This window comes from Drosophila montana, unplaced genomic scaffold (genome assembly GCF_035044405.1).
Source record: "Drosophila montana isolate Dmon_TW-CO22-7 unplaced genomic scaffold, ASM3504440v1 contig_1264_1, whole genome shotgun sequence".
NCBI lineage: Eukaryota > Metazoa > Arthropoda > Insecta > Diptera > Drosophilidae > Drosophila > Drosophila montana.
Window position 1 is genome coordinate 630,937 of NW_026996243.1, and position 19,423 is coordinate 650,359.

At 41.8% G+C, this 19,423-nt stretch overlaps 1 protein-coding gene across 1 annotated transcript; it reads right to left on the reverse strand.

Moving 5' to 3' along the window:
* Positions 1–8,369: 8,369 nt before the first annotated feature.
* Dr (Drop) lies at positions 8,370–19,127 on the reverse strand. Its single transcript, XM_064680091.1, has 2 exons — positions 17,486–19,127; positions 8,370–9,147 (listed from the first exon to the last, which is right to left on the reverse strand). Exons 1-2 carry the CDS (start codon positions 18,729–18,731, stop codon positions 8,810–8,812), a joined length of 1,584 nt encoding a protein of 527 aa, XP_064536161.1. The 5' UTR covers positions 18,732–19,127; the 3' UTR covers positions 8,370–8,809.
* Positions 19,128–19,423: the final 296 nt, after the last annotated feature.

Here is a 19,423-nt window from a genome sequence, read left to right on the forward strand (position 1 = left end):
TACATTTTTCTATTTGGCATAGAACAATCAACGTCATTCAGAGGCCAGGGCGCCTAATGGCAACAGCAGCAGCAACAGCAGCAGGCACAACAACAATATCTACCAGCTTCATATGGCAAGCCATCAATTCTAAGTAGATAACACCGCGCAGATAAATTTGTCCTACTAAATTGGCCAAAACATGAAATAATTGCGAATGTAATTAGTTATTGCCCACAAGAGCGAGAAATGCACACACACACACGCAGACAAAGACCTGGGGCCAAGTGCACACATACACAGCATACACACACAAATAGATGCAGATGCAGATGGTGCAGAGAAGAGCTGCTACCCAGAGGGAGCAGGCTCTGGTGGAGTCAAGTGGAATGCCATGCTGCAGATGCCACTTAATTTCGCACAAAAGTGAATTGTCTTGTAGCTACAACTGCAGCAACAACAACAACAACCATGGCACTAGAGAAACTAGCAAGCATTACATGCTCTGCTCTGCCCAGCCAGCCATGCCCCGCCCTACACCATCGCCCGCTGCCAAAGCTACCAGGCTGGCGCAACCTAGAAAACGTTCGGCCGGCCCAACTCAATGGGAACAACCCGGCACGGATCTCGGAATCATTGGCCGGTGCTGCCTCTGCTGCTGTTGTTGGGGCCGTTTTGAGCGCGCATGCCGACGATTAAAATCTTCAGACAAATTTTGCATTTCGCTGGCGTCCCTGTCGCACACAGCGCGGCCTCATGAATTAAAATCCAGCAGAGCAAAGCTAACCGAAGTCTAAATACTCTAGCAAATCGATCGCTCACAGCATTCAATTGAACACGATTATGCTGCCAAATGAGTGCTCAAATAGAGTAAATGGACTTATAAATGAAAAGTTTAATTATATATATATATATATGTGGTAATACATTGGTCGACTTGACTTTGGGGCTATCGTTACAAGCTTTGCGAGATATTGAGATATTCTTTATAGGGTATGCCAAATTAAATTGTATTTGCGAACGCTAACGGTGGCGGCCTACACTTTCGCTAATGTATCTCACAGATACGTGCGTTCGTTTTGGGGCGCAAATTAATTGTGCACCCAAACGGAGCGTGCCGGCAACGAAGACGACAACTGCGGCGACGACGAAGAGGACGAGAACGGCGACGTCGACGCGCTTGATATGCGCGATTCCTTGAAATTGTTCGCATGAAAATGCAAGCAGCAAACTGCAACTGCCACTGCATTTAATTCAATTGAAAATAGTGCGAAACTGTAGCAACATCAACAACAACAAGAGCAACAACAATAAAAACAGGAGCAACAACAGCAACAACAACAAAAACAATCAGCCAGTGGGCACACAAATTTAATTGAGTATTCAAAAACGTAAACTCCGGCTCGTGGGCTGCGCCGGAGATGGAGCCAAAGATGGAGGCAGATGGAACGGTTTTCGCAGAATTCTAAACTTGGAAATTAGGCTTCAGTTTCAGGCATGGGAGCGACGACAATGTTCTGCTTCCGAGCCGCATATCGGACGCGTATCTCACGCTATTTTGTTTAATTGCATTCTACACATTTTGTTTCCCGGAATTTTAGCAGTTAACCACAAAATTAATGCAGGCAGGAGAGGCAGAAGCAAAAAGACGACTAGCTGATATCTGAATTGCGCTGTTCTCATTAAACGCCTCGAAAGCATTTCAATGGCAATAAAAGTATGACCGAATTTTAACCGGCACCCACAATACCCGGGCTCACTATGTATTTATATACCATAATTACGCGCACATTTTCAACCAATTATAGCCACTCGTTTGAGCCATTAAAATATATGCACTGCGGTCCAGTCCAGCTCTACGAGGTAAAAATAGCCGTGGACTCATAAAAAGTTCGGGTCGCGTTTCAGGTGCGTACAAGAGTGGTAGGGAAAACTGTAATTGACCTAAAAATTCCATGAAAAATTAATAATTTGCATATTGTGCAACGACGATAACTTCAAATGCTTTTGTCACTCTTTTGTGGCAAGGCCATTGACCACACCCTAAGTACAGCATAAGAATGCATAAACGAACGCATAAAATATGAGACTAGAGTTTAAAACACCCTAGATTTCGTGTGGGTACATTTCTAATGTGGATCGTTTTGTCACCATTGAATTAATGGTGTCAGCAGCATTTTTTAAAAAAACAGCTCATATAAAACTACGAAATATTTTTGAAGGTTGTTTTGTCCAGAGTACAAAGTTTCTTTAAGTGAGGCATAATATTCAAAGCTAATGTGTGTAATGACCCTTTAGACCTGGCTAAAAGGTATCTTTTTGTCGAGCAGCTTAGATATTGTTTAGTTAAATAAATAGGGTATACAGACATGGAATTACTTATGATAAGCTTAAAACAGACGCACTCAAGAGTGTACAGGGTACTCGGCTTGCCTTCACAAAAAGTATTCCCCGTATGTTAGTGCAGGGTATGAAAACACTTTTCCAGAAAATGCATTTTAATGCCGTCTAAATGAGTTTGCATATTGATAAACCTGCAAGAGAACTGCAGCAATGAGTATGTGTATGTGCCCCACTTCGGTATGGAGCCGGATCCCGATGGCTATGGACGGCAGGTGGTTGGTTGGCTTCTTGGAAAAATGGCAGCCCAATTGACTTACAGCTGCTGGACGCAGATGCCTGTCTGCCATAATGAGGTGAAAACATTATTTTTATTACCTAATTACCCCAATTTATTCGCGGTAATTGTGAATGTTACCCATACATAGAGCAGCAAGTGCTCCGCCATGCCGTCTGCTAGAGTCTTGAGTGCCTTTGCCTGCCCCAGCAGACATCCATAGATAAATACTATGTCCATAATGAGCGGGCCAGAGTACTCTTAAGTTTATCACTCCCCCGAAGCAGGTTAAAAAAACGGATTTCCAATTCACTTACGTTTATGAATGAATTTTCCGTTGTATTTTAATTTCCATTTAGTATTTTATGAGCAGTTTTCGTGTGTCGAACTTGCTGTGGATGTTGCAGTTGCGTTGCTTTTAGTGTGTGTTTAGCGTATATATGTGTCTTTGTGTATGTATTTGTTGTCTGGGGACGTAGTTGAAATGATCAATGTATTGCATAATCAGCTCATAATGAGCTCATTTGCATGTGCGGACTAGGGACGGCGAGCTTCGTGGTGTTAATTAAAAATACTTTGGCTGACAAAGTGGTTTCCTCGTTATGGAGGCGTTACTTACCCGTTTTTTTTTTCAACTCGAAAATACAGAAAAAACAACTGAAAAACCAACCAAATTAATAACACTACTTGGTATTTACCCACAAATGTAATTTTAGTTAAGGCAACTCGACTTAGTTAGTTGTTTGATAATTTAGAAACTTAGGTTATTTTCGTACATTGATAAGCTGATTAATGTTACTGCGAACAGAACCAAATATCGAATACTTCGATAAGCATAGAATTTGAGTAGGTTAAGCTACATAGTATAAGAATATTACGGTTGTTACTTAATTATGTGACAAAATTGTTTGACAGAGAGTCACTTTCTGAATATGTGGACTGATTTTGTATACCCTCAACACAAATGTGTAAAGAGGGTATAATGTATTTGTGCAAATGTATGTAACAGGCAAAAGGAAGCATCTTCGACCACATAAAGTATATATATTCTTGATCAGCATCAAGCCATGTTCGTCTGTCTGTCCGTCCACACACACACATTCATGGGCGTCTTCTTTGAATTCTATCAACAGCATTGCAATTGCGATTGGATTGTTTTGTGTGCTGATATTTTACTATTTCAATAATTGGTGTGGCTGTTGGGTAGAGGCGGCGGCAAGTAGCGCGGTTAGTTGCGAGTTCGAACCCTGCCAAGGAAACGTTTTTTTTTTTAATTTAGCTTTATTACTAAAGCAAACGAGCGCGTAGCGCGAACTGCATTTGGTGTTGGAAGAAGAGGGTTAAGGTATCCTATAGTCGGGAGCTCCCGACTAGAACCTCTTACTTGTTTTAACCTGAATTCAGCGATAAATGCTTGAAAAGGGTAACATTTTTCTTTTCATCTGTAACACACCGCGAGTACCATCTGCGACTTCATAAAGTGTGGTTATTTTTTATCGATCTCGGAAACTAAAAGAGCTATATAGCTGAAATATGTATTCCTTTTTTTTTGCAATGTCTCCTCATATTTCATAATATCAATAAATATTATATCATATGTATATGGGTTTCTAAATTTTAGTAGCTATATTGACTAAACTTTGTTTGTAGATTCTTGTACAGTTACGCTGATTAATAAGAGATCCGTTTTTGGACACGTCCCCCAATTTACTAAAATTTGATATAAGAAAAAAAATATTTTTAATTTCGTGCGTATAGAAACATTTGGGTAGAAAACATTTATAAATTTCGGTCAAAGCTAATCAAAATATCATTGCTCTTAAGTAAAACGTAGACGCAAGTAGTTGCAGCATTTGAAAAAGAATGGTATCATAAAATCACTGGCACTCACCTACTCTTATCTCCAATAAGAGACTCATTCAATATCCCGTTCTCTGAACGCGGCGCACTCATTGATAACTTTGGACACAAATATTATCATTGTAAATGCGCCGCCTCACGGTGGGGCGTTAGTTTCCTGCTGTGCTGCCGTCTTAGTATAGGGAGACGCAGCGACCGGGTGAAACAGCTTCATATTTGATTGGGTGCAGAGCGAGCGAGCGTCGATGGCGACGACGACGACGACGACGACAACGCTAAACAAATGCGCGCAATCAGCGCAGGCGGCGCTTCGTCCATTAGGCCAGATAAAAAGCTTAATTGCCGGGCCCGACAACGCCCAGCGGGTGACCACTGTGACCAGTCTGTGATTATAATGTTTGTTGTTGTTGTAACGGTTTGGCTTCGCTTGCTCGACCCTTGCCAAATGATTTGATTACGTTTTGATTAACGCGTTGCACTTTCCGCTGCGGCTCGTTTTGCATGCAGCACCACCTGTGGCTACCTGCAGGCGCATCAGGGCTAATTAATAAAGATACGAGGGCGCCACGGCAACTGCCACAGCATCGGCGTCGGCGTCGGCGTGGGCCGCACTGTAATTAAATACGCGTAATTAATTGCAGAGACAATCGATTTGACATTTGAGATAAAATACTTGGCTGCTGTAAAAATTTGCATTCATATGGCAATGCATTTATCAATGCGAACATACATGCACATACATGTTATTAATGTGTTTACAATTAAATAATGTATTTGATCTGCAGAGCTAATAAAGTGTCATCAAAGCTTGTTTAAATTTCTTAACAAACTTAACTTTAAGACTAAATGAAATTCTAATTCGCTAAGAGCAAACTTCTTATTAAGCTACGAATTTTAACTTCAAAATGCTTAAATCAATAGTTAATACACAGTATATTATAGCCGGAAATGCTCACTTTGTTATAATTTAAAATTAATGACAGTCTTAATAAATGGAAACGCTACTGTAAAAAATGTGGACGCATTTCGCTTATCAGCACCAAAATGGCAAATAATATTTAAATTTATTTATTGAGCTCAGGCGACTACACAAACATGTACGTAAGCATATACTTATTTACGTATGTATGTATGCATTCATTTGCCTGCATCTGTTAACGAATGGCAAAATAAAATAAATCAAAATAACAAAATTTTGACAAGCTTCGACTTGAACGCTGCTTCGAACGGCGCGTTATTTCCATTTGTAATTAAATTAATTGGGGTTTAATTCAGTGCGATAAGAACAGCAATAATAACAACAACAACAATTAACGCTCACACATTGTCAACAAGAAATAAATAAATAAATAAACCTATAGCAGGTTGCTAGCCGAGTCTGTTATTGAACCCGTCTGACACTCGACAAATAGCATAGAAATAAAAATTACAATTTGATAATCACTCAATTCCCTACTGCTACATCTGCTAATAATGATCTGAATGATCATCATTGAGGTTCTAGTGCCAGTGCTTAACCTCCATATAAGTAAGTAGTTGCGAATGATTGACGGCAATAGTCCGGGTAAACAAGAGTACGCATACGCCATGTGCGCCAGCCGAAGCGTTCCCTCCACAGGCCCTCGCCTGATTAATTAAATATTAATTGATCGCCGATAAGCACGCGCTGGCGCTTTTTCATTTCGCACTTGACTGACTGATTGTGATTGTGAAATACGAGCGATTGATTAAAAGTATTTAAGCAGCAGCAACAGCATCAAACAAAATAATAATCATCCAGGAATTATATAGATTCTGTAGCAAGGTTCATGCAACTAAGCTAAAGGCAAGAGCATGACCCGATTATATCATTGTCTTACACCTAAGAATAATCTCGTTAAATTATATAGCGTTTTCTGTCGTAAGGGAATGCATGCACTTTACATAATTAAATCCCAATAGTTGAATGAATAATATGAATCATTTATTAATTATGTATTCTTCTACTATTACTTACTCAATTTTGTTATTAATATTTCGAATGGGTTAAAATTTATAATGATGACCTGTTCCTCTACACCCAGAGATATGCGGAAAATATTAAAAGTCCTTCACGGTATAACTTTGGAGATTTTACACTATCAAGTAGGTTATCTTGGACTGTTTGTTCTTTTAACACATACGTATGCATTAAGTAAATGACAAGTTGGCATTTAATTAGAGCTACAAGTCACATAAGCTGGTAGTTAATCAGTGTCAATCATTGTGGCTAATAATCCACAAAGCAAAAGCGATCAAGGCTGGCAAGATTGAGTTGAGATAACTGACATATCTTCTACCATCAACTGAGCCCCAGAGTTACAACTTTGGCAAACTTCTACTCACAAACCTTTTTGATGCTATAATTATGTTTTGGGTATTTATGGTCTTGTATCCAACCAAAGATGTGCCATTATATATACTAATCTAGATAAGCTTAAAGTAGTTGGCTACTGGAGTATTCAAAGCGTAATATTATTAAGTAAAAAGTAAATTTATTTATGTGCAAGGCACTTTTGTACAGTAATTTACAGAGGCCGACCTAAAATATGTATTGTCGACAAACAAAATTAATTTTTTTTTTTTTTTTGTTTATTGTATTGAATCAAAAATAGCATACATTTTTATTACAACACAGTTGACTTAGGTGATATTACGCCAAGCCTGGTTGGGTCCTCAGGCTTTATCGTGGACAAACGTCAAAGGCGGCTTTTTGAGTAAGGCTGCATCGTCACGTAGGTAGTCGGAGGACTACGGGGCGTCTCCTATGTCGTGGTTGGAGGAGGTCCTTGAACGATCTTCTCTTGAGCCTCCTGACTACACACCTCCCAGCGAGGTCTCTTGCTACCCGGCTGCAGTGTCGCTGCAAGCGTTCGCTGTACCGGTTGGCGAATGCTCCGACTTGGCTGTCTATGGTCTCCATTTTGAGGTCTTTTAATTAATGGCAGGATATAATTGACACCAATTCCTCACAAGATTCCCATACAAACCCAAATTTATATTTTTCAACTTTTTTTTGTTCTGAAAACATGAACACTATTAAAATCGGATTTTCCATATTCAGTTGAAGGGTATCATCACGTCTACCAATGATTCTGAAATATTCGTGATCCCATTTTGCGCTAGTTTAATAAATTTCATAATTTGTCCTTCATAAGTTGAATGTCGTGCATCTATATCTGCACCGAACCCAGTTAAATCGATTTAGTAAAGAAGCTTTATAAAATAGTGATCAGATATGGCTGATTTCAAGATGATTTGATGTTTGAGGTAAATTCATTCATTGCCTGTTAACAGAGATCACATCGTATATTAACCTGCAGATAAGTAAGATGATGAACTTGAACCAATCAACTCATCTGATCGTAAAAATAAAAAACTAGAATAACCTCTGCAAGGGCAGATTTCGGCATAAACAAATTATAGGAAAATTTAATAATCTCTTGCCATGTTGCGTGCTGGAAAAACCCCAATTGAAAACAAATTCTCATTAAATTTTTCGTATAATTATATATTTTTCCACTGATTTTTGTTGATTTTTTTTCTTTTCTTTTTTGTTTTTTTTTTCTTTTTGGGAATTTTGTTTTATGATTTAAGTGTAAACGACTACAGAGGATTAACACTATATGGTAGTATTTAAATGAATGTATGAGCTATGTATAGGGCTGCATATTATATTATATTTAATTTATAATTAACGGCATAGTTATAGCTGTTTAGTTAAGTTCCTTATAAGTATTTTTTAAATACATGCGTTCTTTTAACTAGACTTATAATGCAAATTACAATACAATCAAATATCATTTAGGGCTTAAGCTTCCGACGTTTTGTTTATTTATTGACTTGAGTTTTACAAATAAATTATTCCAATTTTTTTATGTTTTTATTTGGTTTTTTTTTTTTTTTTTTTTTAATGTCTATATTACAGTTTAACAAACAGCAAATACTTTTAAACGCAAATTGGCTCTTCAGAATTGTTAATTGGGTTACTTGCTAGATTTATGTACAATTAGGAAACATTCTCGCTTGCTTTTGTTTAGATATATACAGAGTTCGGTATCGGATCTATCGAGAACCGGCTATCTCTCTCTCTCTCTCTCTCTCAGCTTTTTTTCTCTATGCTTACAGTATTTACAGAGTGCATTTTACAAAAACATTTGGAAGTATCGTAAATAAAATGCGCTAACATCACAGCAAAATTTTGGGGGTTTTGAAGCAAGCACAACATTTGTGGGTGTGCTGGCTGGGCGTGGCTCAGTTATTTGGTTGTCATTCTGGCTGCTCGTGCGGCTGGTGCGTCAGCTATTTATAAGCGCACACCAACTTGGCCGCTACTTATCCCAGATGCATCAGGCTCGGGTGAAAGTAGCCGGCCATGGCCCATTGTGCTCCAGGGGCACCGCGGCCCAGCGCCGCCATTTTGATCTTCTCGATTTCTGCTTCCTGCAGCCGCTTGGCCTTGGCGCGCCGATTTTGAAACCAAATCTTCACCTGCGTCTCGGTGAGCCGCAGCGACGATGAGAACTCGGCGCGCTCCGCTATGCTCAGATACTGCTTCTCCCGGAACTTCTTCTCCAGCGAGAGCAGCTGCTGTGTGGTGAAGGGCGTGCGCGGCTTGCGGTTGGGTTTATGTTTGCGCAGATTGCATTTGATACGAGGCGGCTCATTGGCATCTAAAAGAAGAAGACAGAGGAGAGAGAGTGTTGATTAGTCGTCTGTAGGCATAAGTAAATTTAAATGATTGCTTAGTTAAGAGGAAAGTGTTGATTAGCCTGTTCCGCGATCTGTGGCCAATTAAAAGCAACTAAATCCGCAGCATTTGCATACAATTGAAGCGCTGAATGAGATGCTGTCAGCAGTCGTCGTCTGTCTGCTGCTGTTGTCCTTGGCCTTGTCATGGCTAAAAGCGGCAGCAACAACAAACCGAACAACGGCAACGTCTACAGCAAACGGTAATTACTCCTTTAAGTGGCCAATAAATTTGCTGTCTAAACTATTTGTCAGACAAAGCAGCAGCAGCCGCAGCCGCTGAGTCGCAGCAGTCGCAGTTGCAGCAGCAGCGACGGGAAATGCAATGTCCCCAGTTCGATTCTCTGTTGGCTGCAAAACAATTTTAATTTGGGCATTTTGTTTTGGCAAACAAAGACCGCAGCAGCGACGACGAGGATGAGGACGCGGCTGGGCAGCAGGAAAAAACCAAAGGAAAAAAAATGCAAAAAAAAGCGTGCATGCCTTATAAAGCAACCGCATGGAGTTGACGCTGTGCGGGGCAGGGTTAGGGCAGCCGCTGATGCAGCTGCTCCAGCATCGTGCGCCTGTGGCATTCACTTGGAGTGTTGTTAATGAAAGTAATGAGCCTGCCATTGGGGCTGCCAGCGCCAAGCCACAAAGTTGCAAATGGCATTTTAAAGATGCATCCCCGGGTCAGCTTTGGCAGGGAGTATACTCTCAATAGTATCAAGTACTATATAGCCATGTGTCGTATCTCTTGTGCCAGAATCGTCCAGTCGCCAGTCTCAAGTCGCCAGTCTGCAGGCGCAGGCACGCGTAATTTATGGAGCATTTCGTATTGCGGGCCAGGAATCAAAATAAAGGTCCATGCAAATGATATGCAACGCTTTAATTTTATGCATAATTACACAAATTGAAATTTTTGAGTGACAAACCGAAAATTGTTGTCATCTTCTTCTTCAACTCATTCTCGTTGCATTGTAATTGCTTTTTATGCTTTGATGGCAGGCAGCGCAAATGAGGCGTTAAACAACAACAAGAAATGAGTAACCCGGCCGAGACCAGATGGGCCATCCGCACAGAAACTCTACGAATGATCATCATATGAGCTGCTGCAACTACCATTTGCTCAGCCGACAACAAGTCTGCCACATACCAGAACTTGATGCCTGTGTTCACACACATTCATTTTGTGTCAGGTTGTGTTATCAATAAACAAATAAATGTCAAAGTTGCCTGTCCATAAAAAACTCAAATGTCTGGCACATTCGTTCGGACGTAGAGCTTCGATCGGCTCTGGCTTTCATAATAAAAGTAATAATGCCAGCGAAGTCTCGCAGCAAACAGCATCTACATATGCATCTGCGACTGCATCTGAATCTGGATCTGGATCTGCATTGGGCTGATCAGCTCATTAAGTAATTAGTGTGACATGTCAAAGTTATGTTAATGTGCCAAGCTCGATCGTTCAGATTACGGGCCTTATCTGCCTACTGCCTGATCCCTGCTGCTTCGGGCATAATAAGTATATGCATATTATTTCATTTATTTGTGTGTCTTGTGCTGAATGCAGTCTCGTAAAAGCGTTTTGTATGGCCTAACAAGGTGAAACGAAATGTGAAAAGCCCCGATAATATTGATAATCATTATAATAACGATCATGATGATGTTGCTGTTGCTGTGGATGCGCCTCAGCAGCAGCAAGAAATTTGTAACAGACTTCAAGACGCGGCAGCATGCATCTATAAATATACATATAAATATATTGTATATTTTGAATGTTTTTTGTTCGTTTTTTTGTCTCGTGCATTTCTGATTCTGTTTTGTACATAGTTAATTTTATTATTATTTTTTGTTGTTTTGTATTATTTATTGTTGTTTTTGCTGTTGTTGTCGCTCTTGTTGTGATGGCCATAAATTAGTTGCCAAATTAGCATATAAACGATGCGGTCAAGTTTTACAGCTTTGGCTGCCTTTGTCACATGTCTTTTGGCTCGTATCATAATTTTCTATAATATCTGGCTTTTGGCGTATACTTGGGTATAATTATTTTGACAGTCAGCAGTGTTTCTATTAGACAGCAATATTACCACAAAATTAATCGTAAATATGTAGAAGAGTATGCTCTGTACACATCTGGTAATTAAATTACACTTTTCTAAGCCAGTTTTGCGCTTTGCATTTATTTCAAAATTAATTGGTCATTTGTCGCTAAATTGCTGGAATGGGGTTTCGGTTTCCAATGCAGGCCAAAGCAAAAACTTTAGCAAGTGGAATAGCTGCGACCCCCCATACACCCCGCACCGTACACGGATTAACTGAACCAATGGCTTGGCCCGCCGCCTGTTGCACAAATAACCTGCAACAGATCCATTTGACTGAACAGATCGGAGACGGGGACGCAAGGGAACAGGCTGGAGACGAAGACAACGCACGTCCAAACCAGAGTGCGAGACTTGTTTTCGCCTTTTTGTGCTTTTATAGGCATTGTTGTTGCCATTGTTGTTGCTGTTACTGTTGCTGTTGCTATTGCTGGCTGTTGCTGGGGCAATACGTCGCCAGCGTCGCCATCGCCATTGCCAGAGCAAATACATGCCACAAACGCCAATTGTGACATTTAGCCTATGTTTGTAATGGATTTTCAATTAATTTGAGTTCTCCGGTGTATTGTAGACGACGACATATAAGACTCGATCAGCAACAACAACAGCAACACAAACAAGCAGCAATTGTGAAATTTACGCGTATCGATCGCATAGGCAATCGCCCATGGAGGCCTCTATGGCAGTTCGTATGCCCAGGCCTAGGCCTATGGGCCGTAGCGATACGACACGACACGACAACGCTGACAACGGTGGATTGATTTGCGCTGCAAATTGCTGGCAATTAATTCTTCATTAAAGCGTTTTCGCATAGCCAAATAGGCAGCAGGTACGACCAAGGGGGGCTCCGGTGTTTCAGTAAGCGTTTTTGTAGTGAAAAGCATTTTGCAATCGATTGGAGCAAAAGCGAATCGAACGTTTGGCTAATGCAATTACACGCTTACGGTCAAACGAGCACTGCTTCGGGGACCCCATGCCAATCCTGGTGTTGCCGCTGCCGCTGTTGCTGCTGATTTCATAATGAAGGATTTTAATTAGCACCAAATATGTAGGTGAGTGAGGTGCGCAAAGTACCAAATTAGCTTCAGCTGAAAAATGCGTTTGGGGGAGAATTATGCACAGCAACAGGCGATGAGGATTTCAGATTAGTTCAACGAATGACGAGAACCATATATATATGACATATGACCCAGCTGGGAAATGAATAGATATATTGAGGCATCATACATTTATATCTTGTACAGTGCACAGTTAAATAAAGTCGTGTATTAATAAGAAGAATGCATAAATCGGGCTAGAAACGGTCATTAAGTGAGTTTAACCAAAGTAATTCTGTATGAGACGTTGCTGGAGTACAGTAAGAGTGAATTTATATTGTTAAAAAGTCAGAAACGCTGCATTATGCATATAAACAAATTGGACATAGTGCAGCAGTTGAGTAGTACGCATAGTAGGTGCCCATGAATGGTATGTAAATGGAAGATTATCTAATATTATTGGGTGTATTTGTAAGCAGGCAGATTAAATCGGTCAGCTTAATGTCATGCAGAATAAAAATATAAAAACTGAGTAAGTGAGCACATAAAAAATGCACTTAAAAGTTATTATGGAGGATAGTTGACAGCAACTGTGGGAAATGAATGGAAGCGGTTAAGAAAATGTCACAACCCAGTCAAGTACAAATTAACTAAATGACCATGGAGGACATATAGCAGCAGTTATGTTGTCGGTTGCATTAGTAAATGATAAAAATGAATGGAAATGGGCCAAGAAAAGTATAACATTTTGAAAGCGGAGGACCATGCTCGTTATTTTTAAGTTTTAATACCTTCTGATGCGTATTTCCAATATGCAAACCTGATTGCTAGGCGTTCGAGGAGTTCATGAGAACCGGCCCATTAGAGCCTATTAATTAGCAAAGAGCGTGTTAAAACCGGCTGCCATAGATAAGTTAGCACCAGCAACTGGGCGCGATCAGTGGACAAATCTTGTCGCGTTGCATGTTGTTGCCCGGTTCGCCTGCTGGCAATTGGAATGTGTTGTTGCTGCTGGCTCAGTGGCAATGAAGTGCATATTTTAATCACCAATGGCTGCCTCTGTGCAAGATAAGCAACGATAACGAGGCCAGTAGCTACAGGGTTGAGGGGGCCTGAGGAGCGGGCAAACTGAAGCAGCCCACGTGGGTTGGGCCCGCATCTTCAGGCCGGCTGCTGCCCACCTGCTGGCAAGTTCAAGTACTTGAGCTCTCTTTTAATTACTCAGCTGTATACACACATACACACACATAGATGCACACACTCACTCCCAAATACACGCGCGCACACTCTGAAAGGCGTGCACAAAGACATACAGTGACTCAAATTAGTTGAACTACCAATTGTCTACAAACATTTAGCAAATGTTTGCCGTTGTCTCAATGTACTTTCATACATATACCCAAATGTCTGCGGTAGCAACACCTTGTGGCACATATGCAAGTCATTGGCAACAACACAACCCCCCCCTCTCCCACCACCTACCATCACACCCTTGCTGCTGCTCCCCTTTTGTCTGCTGCTGCTGTTGTTGCTTTTGTCTGCCTGGTAATTTAATGCAAATAAATTTTATTTACCAAAACATACATCAAAATGTCTGCGCCAGCACACCTCACACACCAAGCTCTACCCCCCTTGGATTGCATGCAACTACATGTATCTGTATGTGTGAGTGTATTTAGTACAGCTTATGCACGTTAGATGGCGTGCAGAATGCAAATATTATTTTAGCTTTTGGCGTCTTCGTTGGGGCCTTCTGCGAATGGTGTTAAAACGCATGCAAGTGGTAACCGACCTGCGTCCCGTATACCTTCACTACCTCCCCTCTCTCTCCTTTGGTACCATACCATCCGCACCACCTTCTCGTTGCACGCCCAGCAGCCGTTGGCCGCCGGCTGTCGCCGTCTGTCAACGTTTAAATTGCTGCTTGGCTGCAAATAAAAATTGCGTGCTTAGGTGGGCGTAGCTGACATGCCACACCTACCAAGTTTGCCAGTTGGTCTGCCTCTATCTCGCTCTCGCACTCACACACTCTCTCACAGTATGTGCGTGTGTGTATTTGCTGCTTCTGTTGTTTGTATTTATGCAATGACTCCCAAGTTGTTGCTCGTTTGTTCAGCTTGAAAATTAATTTCTATAATGGCTGCCAAGAATTGCAGCTGCATTAGTTGCCCCCACCAGTCCACCCCTTTTGCGAGTTGGTTATACCATAAGGTACGTGACGTGCCTGCGCTTTGCAATTAGTTAAATTATAGAGCCCCGTCGCTGGAATTTTAACTGCATGTGAATGTAAATCAATTGCAAAACTCTCCAAAGCAAAAAGCCATGACGAAAATCGGCTGAGCTGACCCGAGACGGCCACACAAACTCCAATTTCACCTGTGTATTCACTGTGTTCCTGTGTGTTCCCTAATCGCAGCCCATTTAAGATGCCAGCCTGTGGTATTTCATTTAATTGAATGGGCCATGAAACAAACATGAAACTAGCGCCGCTGATAAAGCCCAGTTCAGAGCAAACGCACGGCTACCGTTTGCCTAGCCGACACACAGATACAGATACACAGATGCAGATACACAGATACAGCTACATTGCCCAAAGGCACTAAGTACCTAACACTTGACATAATGCGGCAACAGATAGCGGCACAGGTCACACGAATATAGACAGAGACATAGAAAGAAAAGATAGAGATAGAGAGAGAGTGAGAGAGAACAAAGGCAGTAACCTGCTCCGCTAATGAGACCTGCTGAGGATGGGTCCAAGCCAGGAAAAAAACAGCTGCCGAAATGAAATAAAGTTGTATATAAAGTAGTATAAAGTAGCTATGTGTGCGTGCGTCTGCGTGTGTGTGTGTGTAGCTGCAGTTGACAGCAAATGACAAAATAGGCGGCAAATGTTTGAAATAGTTTTTTGTTCTTCTTATTGTTGTTGTTATTGTTGCTGTTGTCGCTTGTCAGTTTAAAAATAATTTGATTTGGCTCTTTAAAGAGCTTATAGCTGCATGACTGAAGTAGGTATGTACATATGCATATATTTAAATGATTTATTAAAGAATTTTAAATGGGCCTATTAATAAGAATATTATTTCTTGTTCCTCTATATCTTTCAAAAATTCTCAACAATCTAATTATTATTATTTTTAATTATTATTATTATAAATATTATTATTTTAATTATTATAAATATTTATATTTTTATTGTTATTATAATTAATTATTTCTGATGTAATTTATAATTTTAGAAGAGTAAAATTTTAAATATTTTATTTTACACTTAATATGCTATTATGATTTTTATTATTGCAGAGCTTGCAGCCGCAATTCAAATTGACCCTTTAACACATGTAATAAAATGGGACTGACGAAGTATTCACAATGTCAAGAGTTGCGCAATAAAAACCATTTTTATTTTAATATTCTTATAACGCTTAGTTTATGGACTTTAATTGTTACTGTTTGCAACACAGCTGTCCAGCTCGTAAAGTACTTTTAATTTTTTGGTTAATTTACTCAAATGATTTCTAATTTTTGTTTTATTGCTTAAAATTATTTTTTAACGTTCATTTTGAGACGTTCACAGCTGCATTCATATGTTAATTGTTATAGGAGTAATTTGTGTATTGGGTCTCAAATGCGTATGAAGAAAAAACCAATATAAAAATGTGTGGCGCCTCTTATGGGCGTCTGCCCCTTGACAGCTTTATAAAATAATGCAGCAGCAACAACAACCACAACAACAGAAGCAAGAAAAACAACCTTATGTTATTGCTATTGCGGGACGGAAATGCAAAGTTCGCGATAGGTTTTTTGCCCCAACGTGTAAAGTTCACATGTCTGTCAGCCGTCGGAGTTTTTGTCCTGGGACTGGTACCGTGCGGACTGCAACAAGGTGTAACCAACGGCGTTGCAAGTGTTGCAAGTGCCTGGTCACTTTTTGTCCGATGCCGGAAAATGCAAGAAAAGTGTGAACTGTGCATGCAGATACAAATCGGCCAGAGCTGCCAGACTCGCTTCAATTAGTCTGGTCAGTCAGTTAAGTTCAGTTAAATATATATACACGTGGTATACTTGTGCTGGGGGGCTGACATAGACCGGAAAACACCAAAAAAAATTGAAAAAAAAAAAAAATTAAAATGAAATGCAATGAATAAGCAGACGGGCCAATTGACTTAAATCAAAACCGACGCGACACCAACAACGGCAACAACGGCAACAACAGCAACAACAACAAATGATAGTATTAATGTTCTGGATGATACGAGTAAATGGTCAGCGCAATCAAGAACATTTCATTGTTTTATTTGAAGCGACGGAATAATTGCCACGCACTTTGACTACACCACCAGACAGTGGGGGGCTGTGACAGAGAGGGACTCCACCGCCCGCAGCTTCGATGGCCGTTGGCAGCCATTGTCGCATTGTCGTTGGTGCCAATTAGGGCGCGGGTCAGTTTAATTCAATCAAACTATGTGCACACACATACACACAACCAACCATACACACACATGCATACCCATACACAAAATGGAGGTAGGCCTTGAATGCGATCAATTACTATCTAATACTAAATTGGATAGTCTATAAGCTGAAGTAAACGCTGACCGACATCTCAATCAATTATATGCAAAATATCAATTCATTGGTTTAACTACAGCAAATTGCTTAATTTTTTTTTGTCAAGATTACAAATCTATTAAGACTGGATTTGAAGATTAATCAATAAGCTTACATATCAAATGTAGAAATTGCAAACATGCAAATAGCAGAAAGTCATACAAAATTCACCAAGGAGCCCAAAATAAAAATTATTCATTGATTTTGGGACTTGTGTGTATTATTTTGCATAAGTTCAATTGGCACATGCTAAGCAATGTCACGTGCCAAGTTTAAAAATATTTTGTTTATCATTTCTAAGGAGTTTGTTAGAACTTACTTTAGTAAATATTCAAATGTTTTGCAATATGAGTATTTTACAGTATGTGTGAGCTCAGCCTAACTTGTGTCTTTTTTATGGATAACATGTTTGTTCTCCATTATTATGTCGTATATCTCTGTCAAACCAACACCAAACATTTTTCGTTTACCCAAACTTAATCAAATAGTTAAGAGTAATTTTTTATGGTTTAGATTTAATTGACACTCACCTCCACCAAATCCTTGTCCCGGGAACAAGCCTGGTCCAAAGGTTGGCATTTGACGTGCGCCCGGCCATGGCACTCCGCCGCCCATGCCGCCCCAGGCAACCGCTGCGGCGGCCAGAGCGCTGAATGGCGTTGGTCGTATGGGCACGTGTCCGCTGGCGGCCAAAGCCGCTGGAGAGAGAAGAGTGGTGGGCATTTGGCCGGAGCCTGGTCCAGAGCCTGGTGGCCCGCCGTGGGAGCCTTCCAGCGATTTGCTGCTGCTGTCGAGGCCATCAGGCGTGGAGCGCGGTGAGTCGTCGGGATTCATGTCTTCGATGTCCACAATGGAGTCCTCCTCCTCATCGTGCTCCCCATCGTGTTCATGCAGCATATCGTCGTCGTATTCCAACTCGGAGTCCGTGTGGCTGCTGCCGCCCAGCGGCGAGTGTCTTTCGTTTTTGGCAGGTGTGGAGCTGGCGCCGGCTGCGTGCGCCACTGGTGTTGAGCTGGGCGTGGAGCTGGCGGAGGCCGAAGCGGGTGGAGAGCTGGCACGCGCATCTGCCTGAGCCTGACGCAGTTGCGCAATGGCCAGATGCTGCTGCTGATGATGCTGCTGCTGTTGCTGGGCGTGTGCTGCCGCCGCCACATGCGCGGCATGCAGCAAGTGGGCGTGATGAGCAACGGTCGCGGGATGAAATGCATGCGTTGGCGGCACCGCTGGTGGCGCTGCTGGCGGAGGAGTGCCCGCGGCGCTGCTCTGCGAGATAGGCGATGTGGCTGCGGAGCTTGACAGATTCGTGGGTCCATCGCTGGTGTTGGGTGTGCGCGGTCTTGTGTCCGCCAGCAGCGAAGCAACGCTAAAGTTGCTCAGCCTGGAGCTGCTCTTGTGCAGATGATGTGGCGCCGGGTGCACTGCAGCCAACTGCAGTGCCTGCTGCTGCTGTTGTTGATGTTGCTGCTGCTGTTGTTGATGCTGCGCCAGCAAATGCTGCTGGTGAGCCAGCAGCAATGCCGACGGCGATGTTGGGCTACCCAGCGGATGCAGTGCACCAGTGCTGGCGGCGGCAACGGCGACGGCGGAGGTCAGCGTGCTGCTCAGGTTGCTGTTGCTGCTGCCGGAGCTGCTGAGCGATGTAGTTGGCGGCACCGTCGGGCTGGTCATCGTTTGGCGCAGGCCAGTCACTGTCATACTCCTGTTCCTATTCGTGTTCCTGGTCGTTGCTGCGCTCGTTGCGTTCACGTTAACGGTGTTGTTGGAAAGCTTTAACATAAAGCCAGCGATTCGCAGTTGCTAAAAGATTCACTGTCCTATCTCTTTTGGATTTGATTAAATGTTGATTGTTGTTGCTGTTGGTTTTTATTAAAACATTGCACTGGCGAGAGAAGTGCGCGCGAGTTCAAATTGGCACTTGTCGGGTCGCTCAGTGGAAACTATATGTGTCGTTAATTTGTGTTGATTATCTTTTAATTAATTCGCTCGTTCATCACATACACTCACTAATACACACGCACCCACTCACATGCACACGCACGAACGCGACCTGCTCATTTGCTATAGTATGTGGCGTTTAATTCACGTTGCGACTCTGTTCGGCGGCTCTGAGACTCGAGAGAAACACGTCCTCCTGAGATCACGTCTGTTCTACAACTGAACGCAGGCGGCGGCGCAGCCCCAGCTATGCTGCTGCTGCTAGGCACACTCAAACAAACACTCGCACACACACACATATGTGAAACCTGCACTTTGCTGGCAGTGGTGTTGGTTTTGGTGGTGGCTGATAAACCGGCCTGGCGCAGCTCTGGCGCTCTCTCACTTGCACTCACTGCTCAAGCGAATGCAGCGACACCATTTTTATTGGCCTAACTGAAGCGATACAGCTCTCTCGCACAGCATTTTATTTTATTTTTCTTATTTACCTTTTGTTGTGTTTCTTGCGCCGCCTTCTTTTCTACCGCTGTTCA

Coding starts and splice junctions, on each gene's coding strand:
- Dr (XM_064680091.1), bottom strand. CDS start 18,731: ATGTTAAAGCTTTCCAACAACACCGTTAACGTGAACGCAACGAGCGCA. Junction 9,148..17,485: donor GGGACAAGGATTTGGTGGAG/GTGAGTGTCAAT, acceptor TTCTTCTTTTAG/ATGCCAATGAGCCGCCTCGT.